The sequence below is a fragment of the Musca autumnalis genome, unplaced genomic scaffold (genome assembly GCF_047663935.1).
Source record: "Musca autumnalis isolate F117 unplaced genomic scaffold, ASM4766393v1 scaffold_1, whole genome shotgun sequence".
Taxonomy (NCBI): domain Eukaryota; kingdom Metazoa; phylum Arthropoda; class Insecta; order Diptera; family Muscidae; genus Musca; species Musca autumnalis.
The window spans coordinates 19227018-19243661 of NW_027411644.1; the positions used below are offsets into that span (position 1 = coordinate 19227018).

General features: G+C 35.8%; 1 protein-coding gene across 4 annotated transcripts in view; it reads right to left on the bottom strand.

Annotated features, from left to right (window-relative positions):
* LOC141394495 (uncharacterized) overlaps window positions 1-9369 on the bottom strand; it is a 32967-nt gene extending 23598 nt beyond the window's left edge. For all 4 annotated transcript variants that reach the window (XM_073969007.1, XM_073968986.1, XM_073968997.1 and 1 more), the window contains exon 1: window positions 6761-9369. In XM_073969007.1, coding sequence (XP_073825108.1) covers window positions 6761-9174 — 2414 coding nt within the window. In that variant the 5' untranslated portion in view covers window positions 9175-9369. The remainder of the gene's footprint in view (window positions 1-6760) is intronic.
* Window positions 9370-16644: the final 7275 nt, after the last annotated feature.

The following is a 16644-nucleotide window of genomic DNA, read 5'->3' on the forward strand; positions in this document are numbered from 1 at the left end:
AATCTTCACCTCATAAAGGAACTGACTGGGTAATTAGGTGTTTTCTGGGTATTTTTGTTGTAGTTGTTGTAATAACAAAGAATGATTGACTGACTTTCATGTAAAGTCATTGTGAGTAATCACTGCGAAAATAATTGAAAGATTTGGGCTTTTTTTACTAAAATGAGGATTTAGGTTTTGCAAAAAATGCAAGGGGTCTCAATGTAGCTCAAAGAAAGTTTAATAAAAATTATTATTTTTTATTGTCATAGATGGGGCTCTGTGAGGTGCTACAAGTCCACCAGACTTAATTTTTTTAACAGATGTTAGATTAAATAATCTTAATAATAATCTAATAAAATAATACAGTGCCACCTATTGTCGCCTTTAGAAAATAAATGATATGTATTGTGAATTGGTGAGAGTCTTTGCTAAATTTGCCTTGCCCATAAGATGGCGTTTTAAACTATCATCACAATGATAGTTTAGAGTTACGAACCCATATCCATCGATTTTTCTCTTATAAACGTAGGTAAGATATTAGCTTTGTTCCCGTACTTTTTAATAGTAAAACTCGTAAAAGAGAGAAAAATTGTCACAACATTTTTTTCAAAAAGTTCGGAAACGCAAAAATGAAAAAAACGTCAAATTAGCTGGAACAAATGTCAAAGTCGGCGTACCAGCCAATCAGACGCCGGCATCCATATTACTCTTTTTACACTCTAAAATTTTTCGAGTAAAAAGTTTTTAAAGAGAGCGTCATTCAGCGCCATTTTTGTTTAAAGAGAAGTGAACATTTTACAACTATTTTATGTACGGGAACGGTTTTTCGGGTGAAATGTGTAAAAGTCGTAAAAATTGTAAAAACTTTTTAGTTCTGGAACAAAGCTATTATTTGCCGTTAACTGTCCATAAAAACACACTTAGTTGCAGCACGGAGTGCCCTCTGTTGCTGAGTTGAGTTTGTAGTAATTGGAATTTTCGCTAATTGAATTTTCCACGATATTGTGAATCGGTGAGAGTATTCGCTACATTTGTTTTGACCACATGATGGTGTTTTAAACTCACTAAAATCTTGCGCTAAATATAGAAGTTACGATACCATATTCATTAGTTTTTCTCCTATAAAGGCAAGTAAGACTGAGCCGAGGGGACTTTTACACTTTCGATTTTAAAAAATATAAACTTTAAAACACTTTTGATTTTATAAATCTCTCAGTTTCAGTACTGAGTTTATTTTTTATTGTTTGAAATCTGTGCTAATTTAATTTTTTCCTTTAAGATTTCCAGCAGATTCAGTTTGAATAGAACCGATATTCTGTGAGAATACATAGATAACTCCTTTGAGAGTATCTAAAGATATTCTGGGAAGATATTTAGATATATTCCATGAGAATCTTTAGAGATATTCTGCAAACAGATTTAAATATCTCCTGTAAGAAAAGCTAGAGATATTCTGTGAGAACTTTTAGAGATATTCGTCTAGATCTTCTGTGAGAATATCTAGAGATATTCTGTGAGAATATCTAGAGGTATTCTGTGAGCAAATCTAGGAATATTCTGTGAGAATATCCTGAGATATTCTGTGAGAAAATCTAGAGATATTCTGTGAGAATATCAAGAGATATTCCTTGAGAATATCTATCGATATTCTGTGAGAAAATCTTGTGATATTCTCTAAGAATATCTTGAGGTATTCCGTGAAAATTTCTTGATATATTCTGTGAGAATATATTGAGATATTCCGTGAGAACATCAAAAGATATTCTGTGAGATTATCTAACGATATTCTTTGGGAATATCATGAGATATTTTGCTAGAATGTCCAGGAATCTTCTGCGAGAATATCTAAATATATTCTTTGAACATATTTAGAAATATTCTGTGAGAATATCTAAAATTTTCTGTGAGAATACCTACAGATATTCGGGAGAATACCTTGAGATATTCTTTGAGAATATCGAGAGATATTCTGTGAGAATATCTAGAGGTATTCTGTGAGCAAATCTAGGGATATTCTGTGAGAATATCCTGAGATATTCTGTGAGAAAATCTAGAGATATTCTGTGAGAATATCAAGAGATATTCTGTGAGAAAATCTTGTGATATTCTCTAAGAATATCTTGAGATATTCCGTGAAAATTTCTTGAGATATTCTATGAGAATATCAAGATATATTCTATGAGAATATCTTGAGATATTCTGTGATTATATCAAGAGATATTCTGTGAGAATATCTAGGGATATTCTATGAGAATATTAAGAGATATTCTATGAGAATATCAAGAGATATTCTGTGAGAATATCAAGAGATATTCTGTGAGAATATCAAGAGATATTCTGTGAGAATATCAAGAGGTATTCCGTGAAAATTTCTTGATATATTCTGTGAGAATATCTTGAGATATACTTTGAGAATATCTAGAGATATACTGTGAGAATATCTACAGATATTCTGTGAAAATATCTAGAAATATTCTGTAAGAATATCTGGGAATATTCTGTAAGATTATCTAGGTATATTCTGGGAGAATATCTTGAGATAATCTGTGAGAATATCAAGAGATATTCTGTGATAATATCTAGAGATATTCTGTGAGAATATCTAGAGATATTCTGTGAGAATATCTTGGGATATTCTCTGAGAATATCTTGAGATATTCCGTGAAAATTACTTGATATATTCTGTGAGAATATCTTGAGATATTCAGTGAGAATATCTTGAGATATTCTGTGAGAATATCTTGGGATATTCTCTGAGAATATCTTGAGGTATTCCGTGAAAATGTCTTGATATATTCTGTGAGAATATCTTGAGATGTTCTGTGAGAATATCTTGAGATATTCTGTGAGAAAATCTAGTGATATTCTGTGAGAACATCCAGAGATATTCTGTAAGACTGTGAGATATTCTGTGAGAATATCTAGAAATATTTTGCTAGAATATCTGATATATTCTGTTAGAATATCTGATATATTCTGTGAGAGTATCTAGAGATATTCTGTGAGAATACCTAGGGATATGCTGTAAGAATATCTGGAGATATTCTGTAATAATACCTAAAGACATTCTGTGAGAATATCTATAGATATTTTATGAGAATATCTTCAGATATTATGTGAGAATATCTCTAGTTCTTTTGTGAGTATATCTAGAAATATTCCTTGAGAATATGTGCAGACATTCTATGAGAATACAAAGGGATCTTCGAGTGATCTATTTTGACGACATTTAGTGATAAGAAGTGTGAGGAGATCTTTTGAAAGAAGACCCCGTGGTCTGCTTTAAAAGTATTACTGATATTCAACAAGACCAGCTAATCTTCATTGAGAGGATTTAGTGTAGAAGAAAATCTCTATACTATCTCTTCTACTAAAAAAACAGTGACTTCTGTTGAGCATCTATAGTTAAACCCATTGACCGGTATGAGGAGATTTGGTGAAGAGTTGTAAAAATCGCGTGGTCTAATAATAAATTTTGGAATGGGTTAAGTGTCAAATAACTAACCGCAGTTTGATGATCTCATCAATGCTGCTGGGTTTGTGATGTGAGGGATATTTTATACCCATCACGCTGTGTTGGTGCAGGTGATGTTCATGATGGGCACCATAGGGTAAGGAGTATAAAGCCAAATTGGAACGCATGGCGGCAGCGGCGGCGTTATGTTCTTCTTGTAGATAACATCCGTTGAGCGGGGGGTTGTAAAAACCCGGCGAGTGATGTGGTGAGGGTAAAAGTTGCAAACCTAAATCTGGACAACTGAAGGGCGGATGATTCAGTGACAAGCCATAGGCACAGGAATAATAGGCATTTAACCAATGGTTTGCGTTAAACGTATTACTGATATTTAATTAGACCGGCTAATCTTCATTGAGAGGATTTAGTGTAGAAAGGAATCCCTATCCTATCTCTTCTACTAAAAATACAGTGACTCCTGTTGAGCATCTATGATTAAACCCATTGACCGGTATGAGGAGATTTGGTGAACAGTTGTCAAAAGATCGCGTAGTCTAATAATAAATTTAATAGCACACTTCTTTGGAATGGTCCCCTCAACTAGCAGAAGACTTCATTGTTCTCTCTCTCTCTCTCTTACTCCTTTTGGGCACCTCTTCCCCCCTCTACTCACCTATAAACACCCGCATTTCCACATAAAACCCAAACTTGTTATTGAAAAAAAATATTTCAAAACTTTTAGGAACGAAAAAAAAACCTAATATTGAGCACGTGCTCTAATTGTGGCGCCCAATTGTCAAAGACCCCTACATGCGATGCAAGTGATGCATATAGAAAAATACAAGACCTCAGAAAAAAAGGTGGCTAAGTTAAGCAAGTAGCCAAGTGTTAACTGTTTCCGCATCTTATGCGGGAATACAGTTTAAATAAAAGTTTTTTCTTGGGGGGGAGTTAACTAAAAAAATACCCCACCAAATGTTAAATGTTACTATTAACACGTTCTTCAAATGACTACTTACTATAGTTTAAAATATTACCAGGTGTGGGTTTAAAAAAAAATAAATAAAACGCTTTTATGTTTTGGTCTAATGACCAGTAAAATATTTGCTTATGTGCAATTTTTTTTTGGTCTTGCTACTCCCGCCAGGGTTTCAGGTGGCTTTGTAGTAAAGTTATTTAAAACTGTGTTTGAATTATGTTTCAAAGTTTCAAGGAAAATAAAAACTCCATCAGAGCTAATGTTAATGAATAGACGGCTGAGGTGGCTGGCGCAAACAAATATGGTAGTATTTTTTTTTATTTTCAAAATTTATTTAGGTTTTTTTTTTCTGAACCATAAACTCGTCGTCGGCCAGACTGTTTGCAAATAGGAGGATTGTTGGTTGGCTGGTATTGTGTGTGAACCCGCAGTGTGAACCAGAAACTGCTATTGAAACATTTACCTTAACCATACCTCAAGTGTGTGGGTTACATGGTTATTTACTCACACATTTTGAGTTTGTGTAAAATTTCACATAGAAGGTGAAACGTTGTTGTTGTTAGTGGCAAAAATGACTGTGGTAGAAAAATACTATGTAAAAATTGTTTATTTTTTTCTTTCTTTTGTGTATGTGTTTTTTTCACAAACATTACTTCTTTTTTCTGAGGGTCTCTCCTGTTGTGGTCTGAGGTACTACTCGTATATGAATATTGTGGTTATTTTGTTTTGTAGTTTTCTTTTGTTATGTGTTGTGGTTAAATTTAATTATTTAGTTATGAAAATGGTATTTGAAAAAGGAAACAAACACGAAGAAAAACAGAAGAACATTTGCCAACAGGAAATGCGACGAAATCCCAAACGGACCTAATATTATGGCGATATAAAAACTAAAGTTTGTTTGGTCGCTTGTAGAATCGTAAGGTCCCTATTTTTGAGAGGATCTACTGATCTTCTAGGGGAAAATCTAGTGAATTTCTAATAGAAGATCTACTGATCTTCTGGAAGAAGAACTACTGATCTTCCAGGAGAAGATCTAGTGAACTTCCAGGAGAATATCTAGTGATATTCTGGGAAAATATCTAGTGATCCTCTTTGAGATAATTTAGTGATCTTCTAGTAGAAGAGCTACTGATCTTCTAGGAGAAAATCTAGCGATATTCTTGGAGGAGGTCCTGCGATATTCTCGGAGAAGAAATATCTAGTCATCTTCTTTAAGAAAATTTAGAGTAGAAGATCTACTGATCTTCTATGAGAAGATCTACTGATCTTCTAAGAGAAGATCTAATGATATTCTAAGAGAAGATCTAGTGATATTTATGGAGAAGATCCCGTGGTCTTCTCAGAGAAGATCAAGTGATTTTCTCTAAAGTGATGTCGGAGAAGACCTACTAATCTTCCAGGAAAGGGCTAGTGATATTTTTGGAGTAGATCCCGTGATCTTCTCGGAGGATATCTAGAGATCTTCTGGGAGAAGATCGAGTGGTCTTCTTGCAGAAGACCCAGTGATCTTCTTGGAGAAAACCCAATGACCTTCTCGGGGAAGATCTTATGATCTTCTAGTGATGTTCTGGGATCTTCTTGGAGAAAATCCATTGACCTTCTCGGAGAAGATCTAATGATCTTCTAGTGACCTTCTGGGTGAAGATCTGGTGATCTAAGATCTAAAAGATCTTGTGATTTTCTAGGAGAAGATCTAGTGGCATTACGGTATTTTGGGAATCGAAAAAGTGATCTTTTAGCACAAATTCTTCTAGTCAACACCCTGAAGAACACCTACTGAACTTTTAGAAGTACATATAGTGGTCTTCTGGAAAAAGATCTAGATCCGATCTGAAAGAATATTTAGTGATATTCTAGAAAAATATCTAGTGATCTTCCTGAAGAAGATCTAGTGGCTTTCCAATATTTTCCTCTAGAAGATCACTAGATCTTCTCTCAGAGTATCTACTGATCTTCCAGGAGAAGATTTAGTGGTTTTTCAGGAGAAGATCTATTGATCTAGAAGTGAACTTCTAGAAAGCAATCAAGTGATCTTCACTGATCTTCCAGGAGAAGTACTACTGATATTATCGTCTTTGTAAAAACTTTAATTTGATACTGTGAAACGATCCATGGAAAGAATGATCTGATACACAGACTCCTTTCGATCTTCATTATAGTAGTATGGTTACATTAGAGTTTTGTGTCGGGTTAACCCAACGTTTGACGTTTGCGCTATGGAATTGACATTTGAAACCCAAACCCACTGGGTTAATAGGTTAAATCTAACCGGGGTATAGGAAGATTTTATTTCCTCTATAAAAAAACTTAAATTTATGTAAAAAAAAAACGTTTCTTTCACTTACCCATTTGACAGGACCGGTGATGGTGGTGAGGTAAAATTATACATTTGTCCCTGTTCGGGCACTGTTAACATACTATAAATATCGCGATGTCCAGCCGACGAAGAGGTGGCATTTGTTAGTTGGGTAAAATTCTGCAATGTTGCCAAATCGCCACCCGATTGTGATAGCGCCGAAGAGGGTGAGGGAGAATTGGCACCCGAGCTGGCAGAATTATTATGTTGTATATAATGGATGGCATGCAGGTGATGTTGTGGCGTAGTGGGCGAGGGAGCTTGCAGATGGGCCGGAGCTATGGCTGTTAAATGTGTTAAATCTTGACTTAAACCCGGTGAATGATATGAATCTTTCAGTGACTGTATATCTACAACCGGGTTCAGTGTCAAATAACTAACCCCAGTTTGATGATCTTCAAGACATTCATCTTTCAGAGTATCCTGGATAACCTCATCAATGCTGCTGGGTGTGTGATGTGAGGGATTTTGTGAACCCATCAGGCTGTGTTGATGCAGGTGATGTTCATGATGGGCACCATAGGGTGAGGAGTATAAAGCCAAATTGGAACGCATGGCGGCAGCAGCAGCGGCGGCGTTATGTTCTTCTTGTAGGTAAGATCCGTTGAGCGGGGGATTGTAAAAACCCGACGAGTGATGTGGTGAGGGTAAAAGTTGCAATCCTAAATCTGGACAATTGGAGGGCGGATGATTCAGTGACAAATCATAGGCACAGGAATTATAGGCATTTAACCAATGTTCTGGTGGCGGCGGCGGACAATTGCTGGCCAAGTGATGGTGTTGTTCTTGATGATGAGAATGCTGATGTTGTAGCAGCTGGTGTTGCTCGTGATGATGGTGATGATGATGATGTTCGTCGTTGTGTGAACCTGATCCCTGGACCAAATGTTCAGCTGTAATATCCGAGGTGGTTTGCAAATTATGTCCCGTCACGGCTAAATTTAAATTCGGATCACTACTTGCAACATTGAGTATATTGGAGGCATTAAATTCGGAATTGTGTGGTGTTGCGGAGCTGGTATAATTGTTGGACACTTGAGAATTTTGATGATAGTTTGTGATGATCACAGAATTATTAAGACCACGATAATTTTGTGGTGTTTGGAAGAGATTCTCTTGGTGTGATGATGATGAGGATTGTAATTCGACACTGGTATTATTTGGTTCGGATTTTAAATGAGATTCTTTTGCACTTTGGTTTGTTGTTGTTATTACACTATTTATCACTGTTTTATTGGATGTTGTTGTTGTTGTATTATCACTATTATTATTTGTTGTTGTATTATTATTTACACTTTGATTCGTTGTTGTTGTTGCTAATTTATTTGTAACACTTTCATTGTCGTTTGACTTGGCGCTGTTAAAATTTATCGCCGATGGATTACTAATGATAGTTGATGATGTACACTTTTTCACTGATTCTAAAGATTGCTGATGATAATTATTATTATTATTGGTGGTTTGTTGTTGCTGTTGATCTTCTTGTTGATTTGCGGTTACTACTGTGGTAACCCCTGCTGTCACTTGGTTATTATTATTATTATTGTTGGTGTTTTTGCTGACTTTGATTATTGGAATATCATTGTCATTATTGTTTGGTGGGTTCGTTATAGTCGTCGTCGTATTCGTTGTCGGTACTGTGGTACGTAACACTGTTTGGTTTGATCGTTCGTTGACAACTGATATGAGCTGTGGTGGTTTCGAAGCCAAAGACGATAAATTCAAATTCGTAGCAGCAGGCCTTAAAAACTCACTACAGGCCACTTGATTGCCATTGTTGTTGTTATTGTTACTGCTGTTACTGTGAAGAGCCTGCTGGTTTCCACTGTAATTGTTGTTGTGCCCGCCGACACTGTTATGCTCTCTTGAATTAGGTACTCCTGAGTACAAAGGCAATGTTGACGGCGTTGTTGTTGTTGTGTCATTGCTTGTACTTGTAGTTGTTGCTGTTTGGTTAAAAGTATGCGTGGCATTGTATTGAAGTGTGGGTGATCTTTGCTCTCTACTATTGTAGGCCATCTCTTTCTCCACAACTTGAGTTGGGTTCTCATTCGTTTTTAAGGCAGGATCTTTAAGGATTTTGGAATCCAAACTCATATCCTGTTGTTGTTCACTCACATTTAGCTCCACATTTTGAGGTTCTCTTTCGAAAAGACTAGCAGCAGAGTTTAAGGATTTTACAAGACTTGTATTTAAACTTTTTGGTGTTGTTGAGGTTTTACGATTTTGTTTTGAATTTACAATGGCTTTGGTTATTTTCATATTGGCCGCATTTGTCAACAGAGAATTGGTGGTAGTGGTATTTGTTGTATTATTATTTAAACGGTTTTTATTAGCCTTGCCGACTTTACTATTTAAAGGCAAATTGCGATTTGTGGTCGTTGTGGTGGTGGCACATTTCATGATTTGTTGTTATTCTAAATTTAGTTTTCAAAATTTCAAACAAGACTTTAGTAACTCATTTAAAATATTTTTTAAATTTTTATTTTTTTTAACTAAAAAATAATAATTTGTATTTAATTATAATTTTTTATTATGTATAACAATTTAAAATTAAAACCGTGCGCGTTATTTACTTAACGTTTTGAGTTTTTTACTAAAACTGTTGGGCTTCGCATCTCAGTGACCATTAGCAGCACAGCATCCATACATTCACTCCCATGAGCTCAGTCCAGAATTCTTAAAAAAAATAAAGCAATGACAACAAAAATCTCAAATTCTCATTTATTTTTTTTTTTAAATTCATTACAAAAATCTTAATATTTCCATACACATTATCTCTATTTTTAATAAGATTTACTAAAATATGCAGCATTTCATTTTATTTCTGTGGTATTCTCCTCATAACACAATTCTCTTTCAAATTTCTCTTCTCCTTGTTTGCCGCTTACTCTCTTAAGCTCGCCTTTTTCACCCTGCCAAAATTGAACGATATTTCCACATTCAAACTCACCACGAACGATCGATCACACATCATTCATTTGTACGTTTGTTTACCTTCTCGTTCTCTCTCGCACAAGCCATTGCTTGTTTACCTCACACATTTTGTTGTTGCCCATCCATCTCGCTCTTGCTGCTTCAAGTAACGCCCTTTCGGGTTTTTGTTTCATAAACCACAATGTTAAATTGTTGTTTTTGTTGTTTACATGTGAAAAAAAAACCAAAAAAAATTATAATGGCTGGCTGTTTGAGGTTTTTATTATTCGTTGTTGTTGTTGCTGTTGTTGATCCTCACCATACACATTTTATTGCCACCGCAACATTAACCCGTCTATGCTGATCTCTACCATGGAAAAATCGTCGTGTTATTAAATAGAAATTAGGAATTTTTGTTCCGTTCATTCATAAATAATTGTTGAAAAGTGAAGAAGAAGAAGAATTATAAGACTGTAAACTTATCGGATATGTGTGATTATTTGTTTGTTCAAATAAAACGTGAACAAATAATAAAGAGAACATGCATATTAATATGCAATTATGTTACGAAGTAAACAGCAAACACTAAGGTTTATAACGACGATTACAAAACCGCGCTGATGTCACGGGAATGATGGAAAATCTAAAGACTAAAAATTATTAGTTGATTTTGCTGATAAAATACATATGTAAATGGTAGTTTCCAAGTTTGGACTTCGTCTACCCACAAACATAACATTTAACATGCCTGATGATCGGATTTAACCCTTTCGGTGCTTCTTTTTAGTTTTTGATCTGAAACATATATTTTTCCAATTTTATGTATACTTAAGCCCACTATATTAATAATCAAAACTAATTTTTTAACAATTTGTTTGGAAAAGTGGTTTTTGGACACTATGCCATATGGCATAGATTGTATTTAAAGAAAAAAAAAAACTAAAAAATTCAAGTTATAAATTCAATTTTATCTTACAGAAGAACGGTACCTCCCGATTTTCGGTATTTTGAAGGTTTTAGCTTCATTATAACACCGAAGTGGCTGAAATTTGGTACTTAGTCTACGTTGGTGGTACAAAACTTTGCCGGTATCGGTCCATGCCTTCATATAGCCCCCATAGAACGGTGCCTCCCGATTTTCGGTATTTTGAACGTTGTGGCCTCAATATTCCCCCGGAATGGCTGAAATTTGGTATTTAGGACTTTATTGGGGGTACTCAAACTTCCCCTTTAAATTTTTCAGTATAGGTCCACGCCTTCATATAGCCCTCATGGAGAGGTACCTGCCGATTTTTCGTATTTTGAAGGTTGTGGCTTTAATATTCAACCAAAATGGCTGAAATTTGGTACTTAGTCTTCAATGTGATATAAAACTGTTCGCCAGAAATTTGTCTGTACAGGTCCACGCTTTCATATTGCCCCATTTCCGACTAAAATTCGTCGGTATAGGTCCACGTTTCGATATAGCCCCCTCAGAACGGTACCTCCCGATTTTCGTAATACTGAAGATGGTGACGACAATATCCCACCGAAATGGCTTAAATTCCTTATTTAGTCTTCCAAGAGTTATAAAATATTCCAGAAGCGTATTATCAGTATAGGTCCACGTCTTCCTATATACCCATAGAAGCGAACTTCATGATTTTCGGTATTTTTTAAGTTTTAGCCACATTCTCTTACCGAAATATAGGAAATTTGGTATTTTGTCTTCTTTGAGTCTAAAAATTTTGGTTCTTTGCATTTCAGGTATATAGTGTCTTTGGCAACTTTACAGAGGAGGATGTGGGTAATATTTTTGTTAATGTTAACCTTCATGTGGTTCGTCAAAGAAGTCTTTTTGGCCCTTTTTTGGAAAATTTTTCAAAAACTCCTTTAAAATGTGGTCATATCAAATCCAAATATTCTACAAAATTGTTCGCCATCAAATCACGAAATCTGTAAATCTTACCTAATCGCCAGGAATATTTAAAAAGTCGGACTTCATCTGAGTTTATTCAAAATTGTACGACAAAACATAATTTTAGAGAGATGACGTCAAATACAAAAATATTCTTCGTAGAACAAAAATAAAACACTCCACACTGTTAGAGTTGTGTCTTTCCGGAACGAACTAGTTCAAAGGAACTACTCCACAAAAGGAACGACTATGCGGTTCGTTTTCTCCCATTCTTTTTCCTCTTCTCTTTCAGTTAGTTCCATCAGTTCATTTAACATTAGTTGTCTCTCTCTCCCTGTCTTTTATTAGTGAATAAGAAATCCATAGTGTCATTTTGTTTTTGATTTCTTACTAAACTGATCTTGGCCGAATTAAAAAATGCAATTGAAGTATTTTTAATTAGCAAAACTATTGTAAATTTTGTTTTAAATATTTGTAATCTACCATGAAGAAAGCCGAAAACAATTTATTTTTCTTTTGTTTTGATGAAGAAGAAGCACGAACGATATGAACTGAGTGAACGAGTATGAGTGTGGGTATACATATAAAGGTTGGTACTAAAAGGAACTATGGAACTAACTGAACGACCTAGTTCCTTTTGCGGAACGGAACGGAAAAGATCGAACCGCAAAAGGAACGAGATTGCCCAACTCTACACACTGTAGAACATGTCTTCCAGGAATAAGAATATAGACAATATACGTTTTGCCTCGTTTTACATTGCGTTGTTTTCGAAGTTGCGTCCTGGCTTATAGCCCAGTCAAAATAGACATTGAAATAGCAAAAATTTCCACAAAGCTGAATTTTGGTGGAGAGCTAGGGTTTGCCGTTAAAAGCTACATCCTACAAGTTCCCATCGATCTCATGTATGCAAAAACAGTTATTAGGGTTTCGGATTTATTTTTTGAAAACGGTTAATCTAATCAAAAAGTGACTAAAGTAAACGTAGACTGAAAAATTATCTATAATTTTGGTCTTTATAATTTGTTTCCTAGAAGGAACCATTCTTGAGATATAGCTGTTCAAAAAACAACTCATTTTTATGCACTTATAAGGGAAATATGCACATACTCTGACGAATCGACTAAATAACCAAAGTAACCGGGTTTGTCCACCCAAAAAATATATGTTTCCTTGAAGAGCGAAATTATACATATCTTTAAAAAAAATCCAACAAAATCGGAGGGTGTTTAGTAGAGTTATTCCAGGTTAGAGTCATTTTATGCAAAAATAGCCCAACGGGAAAAAGTATAAAAGTTGAATATTATCTAAAGCTTTTTGCTATTTTGACCATTAAGAACCATTCATAGAGAGTTCGGATGTTTCAGAAATTTGTTTACTGAAATCTTTGCTACATTATTGTGGTTGATTGTTTTCTTGAATTTTGAATGGTTTAGTTTCACGGTGGTCTTGAAGCAACTTTAAATGGAAGGTGCTTACACCTGGGAAGTTTTTGCGGATTCTGAAACTACAATGTTCAAAGATGAGAAAAATTAAAAGAAAAATTGCCTGAGAGCTTTTTAAATAAATCGCGATTCAAATTGACATTTTTAGGGTTTTTTTTTAGATTTTCACGAGTTTGCTTGGAAACCGCAAAATGTTGTAGCTATGAAAATTCTCTACAAGATTGACCTTTATGATAATTTCATAGATTTTACCGTTATTGAGATATAGAAGTTCGAATTGGGACAATGCATTGACTGCATCGCTACCTTATAAAACATGGTGCGCCTTAATTAACTTTAAGTGAGAACCGCTTTCACCTGGGAAGTTTTTCGGATTTTGAAACAGCAATGTTCATAGGGGGGATTTTTAAATAAATCGTAGTCAAAATTCATATTTTTAGGTTTTTTTGGAAACCGCAAGTCCTATCGAAATGGATCTAAAAAGATATAGAAGTTCAGATCAATCACTCAGATTTTTTCGCAAGTCTTCAGGAGTTTGCTTGCAATCCGCAAGTCCTATCGGAATGGGACTAAAGAAAATGTTGTAGCTGTGAAAATTCTCTACACGATTGTCTTTCGTATCTTTTTCCTTGGTTGTACCATTTTTGAGATATATGTATATATAAGTTTAAGTTTGAAAATTGCAGTCATTACACTGTTTTATAAAGAGACGATACAGTCAGTGCATTGTCCCAATTTGAACTTCTATATCTCAATAATGGTAAAACCTACGAAAATACCATTTCGATAGGACTTAAAAACTTAAAAAGCCCTTAAAAATGAATCGAGATTTATTTAAAAAGCGCTCCGGCGATTTTTTTTTTTTTGGTTTTTTGATTTTTCTCATCTATGAACATTGTAGTTTCAGAATCCGCAAAAACTTCCCAGGTCACACTGCACAGTGGATCCACCCATTGGCCAAAAATAAAAAAATTAATGTAAAAATTTTGCTACAACATCTGGCAACTTTGACAGCTACGACATGGACCTTTTTAAAAATATATTAGTTTTTGTTTAATTCGAACGCGATCTTCTAAAGAATAGCTTCAAAAGTCGAACATTTGACTAATATTTTTTGTTGTGAGTACAACCTACATTTTATGTGCAAGTAAATATATTCAAAATATCGCGAAACTAATACGTATAGCAAAATATTATAGTGGCTTTTGAAGGAGAAGGTAATAGCTTAATTTTCATTAAAAATAGTGTTTTAGCGTGTTATGGAATTCTAGTTAGCTGCATATTTTCTTAGTGTATTTTGTAATGCCAATTCGATCATATACTTAAATTTGACCTAAGGTTTTAGTCATGATGCCCAACAGTGCCCACCTCGGGAATAATTTTCCAAAGTAGGTCATGGGTTTAAGATTATTCAGTATTAAAATCAGCCGCCATCTAGTGCCAGACTATAAATGGTGGGTCGCTGACTAAAGCTGCCCTAGAATAGGGTTTCTATGGATATATTAGCGTAGAACTCTGTTATCTGACCACGTACATTAACATAATTGGCATCAGTGGCAAGATGAAGAAATCTTCTACCAAATTTGTCTTACGTTGGCGCTACGTGCCTTCCGGGAAGAACGCTATGAAATATATATTAAAAATTTTACCAATTATCAGACAAAAATTTTGATTTTTTTCTAATCCACTAAATTGATTGGATTGTATGTTGTTTTGGTGTTTGTTTTGTTTCCCCAAGCCTATTTTTGCATCATAAGATAATCGGGACCTTTGTTCATGTCATTTTCTTTTACTTACTTACTTAGTTGGCCCATTACAGAACATTTGTTCCATAGACCGAACTAAGAAAAGATCTCCATTCCTCTCTGTTTTTGGAATACCGCGCCTTTCCATTTCTTTATCCACTTGTGTGCTCCATCGAAGCTTAGGCCTGCCGATTCTGCGTGCACCGCCATGTGGCATGTATTCATACGCCTTTTTAGCGGGTTCATCATCGCTCATTCTCATGATATGGCCTAGCCAACGCAATCGTTGCATCTCGATACGTTTAACTATATGCATGTCTTTGTATAGCTTATATAGCTCGTGGTTCATACGACGTCGATATTCACCGTCAACGCAAATCGGCCCGTAGATCTTTCGAAGAATTTTCCTCTCAAACACACCAAGCACTGCCTTATCTGCTTCCGCAAGTACCCATGCTTCGGAGCCATACATTAGCACGGGTAGTATCAGCGTTTTGTATAGTGTTATTTTTGTTTGACGAGATGTGGCTTTGTTTTTAAATTGCTTACTTAATCCATAGTAGCATCTGTTGGCCAATACAATTCTTCTTCTTATTTCACAACTGATGTTGTTTGTTGTGTTTATGGCAGTGCCGAGGTAGACGAAGTCTTTAACTACCTCAAAATTGTAGGTACCAACTTCTACGGTTGGTCCGAGCTCTATGGACGCTTTGCGCGTCGACACCATCAATTTGGTCTTTTCGCCGTTTACCGCCAGACCCACTTTCGCAGATTCTGCTTCGACCTTCCTAAAGGTATCAGTTACTTCCTTTACTGATCGTCCCATGATGTCTATGTCATCAGCATAGGCAAGTAACATGTGGCTATTGGTGTAAATTGTGCCATTTCTTTTGACATTTGCATCTCGTATTACCTTTTCCAGCAAAATGTTGAATAGGTCACACGAAAGGCTGTCTCCTTGTCTGAAACCTCTTTTGGTACAAAATTCTTCGGAGAGGTTCTTTCCAATTTTAACTGTGGACCTAGTATCAGTTAGAGTCATCTTACAAAGCCGGATGAGCTTTGCGGGAATACCAAATTCAGACATTGCATGGAATACCTTTGATCGGAGGGGACTGTCGAATGCTGCTTTATAATCGACAAAAAGGTGAAATGTGTCGATCTGCATCTCTTGGGTCTTCTCTAGGATTTGCCGCAGGGTAAATATCTGGTCAATGGTGGACTTGCCAGGTCTAAAGCCACATTGGTATGGTCCAATTATCTCGTTGACCATAGGCTTTATTCGTTCGCACAGTATCCCTGACACTATCTTATAGGCAATAGGGAGTAGACTTATGCCCCTATAGTTGGAGCATACAGTCTTATCTCCTTTTTTGTGGACGGGACATAGGATGCTCAGGTTCCAATCGTCGGGTACGCGTTCTTCCTGCCAGATGGTGCTAACTAGCTGATGCATACACCTTATCAGCGCGTCGCCTCCGGTTTTAAACAGCTCGGCTGGTAAGCCATCGGCTCCTGCTGCTTTATTATTCTTCAGCCGGTTGATTGCTGTTTTTACCTCATCTTGGCCGGGTGGTATACATTCTATACCATCTTCTGGGATTGGATCTGCGGTATCATCGTCTTCGCCACTATTGGATACCAGCAGATTGGAGAAATGTTCCTTCCATATCCTGAGCACGCTATCTGTATCTGTTACCAGATTACCTTGCTGGTCTCTACAGGAGGATGTGCCTGTACCAAAGCCATCTGTTTGATGTTTCACTCTTTGGTAGAATTTTCGGACTTCATTCTGGCTCCTGTACATCTCGATTTTTTCACACTCCCGCTTTTCCATTTCTCTCTTTTTCTTGCGGAAAAGACGTTTCTC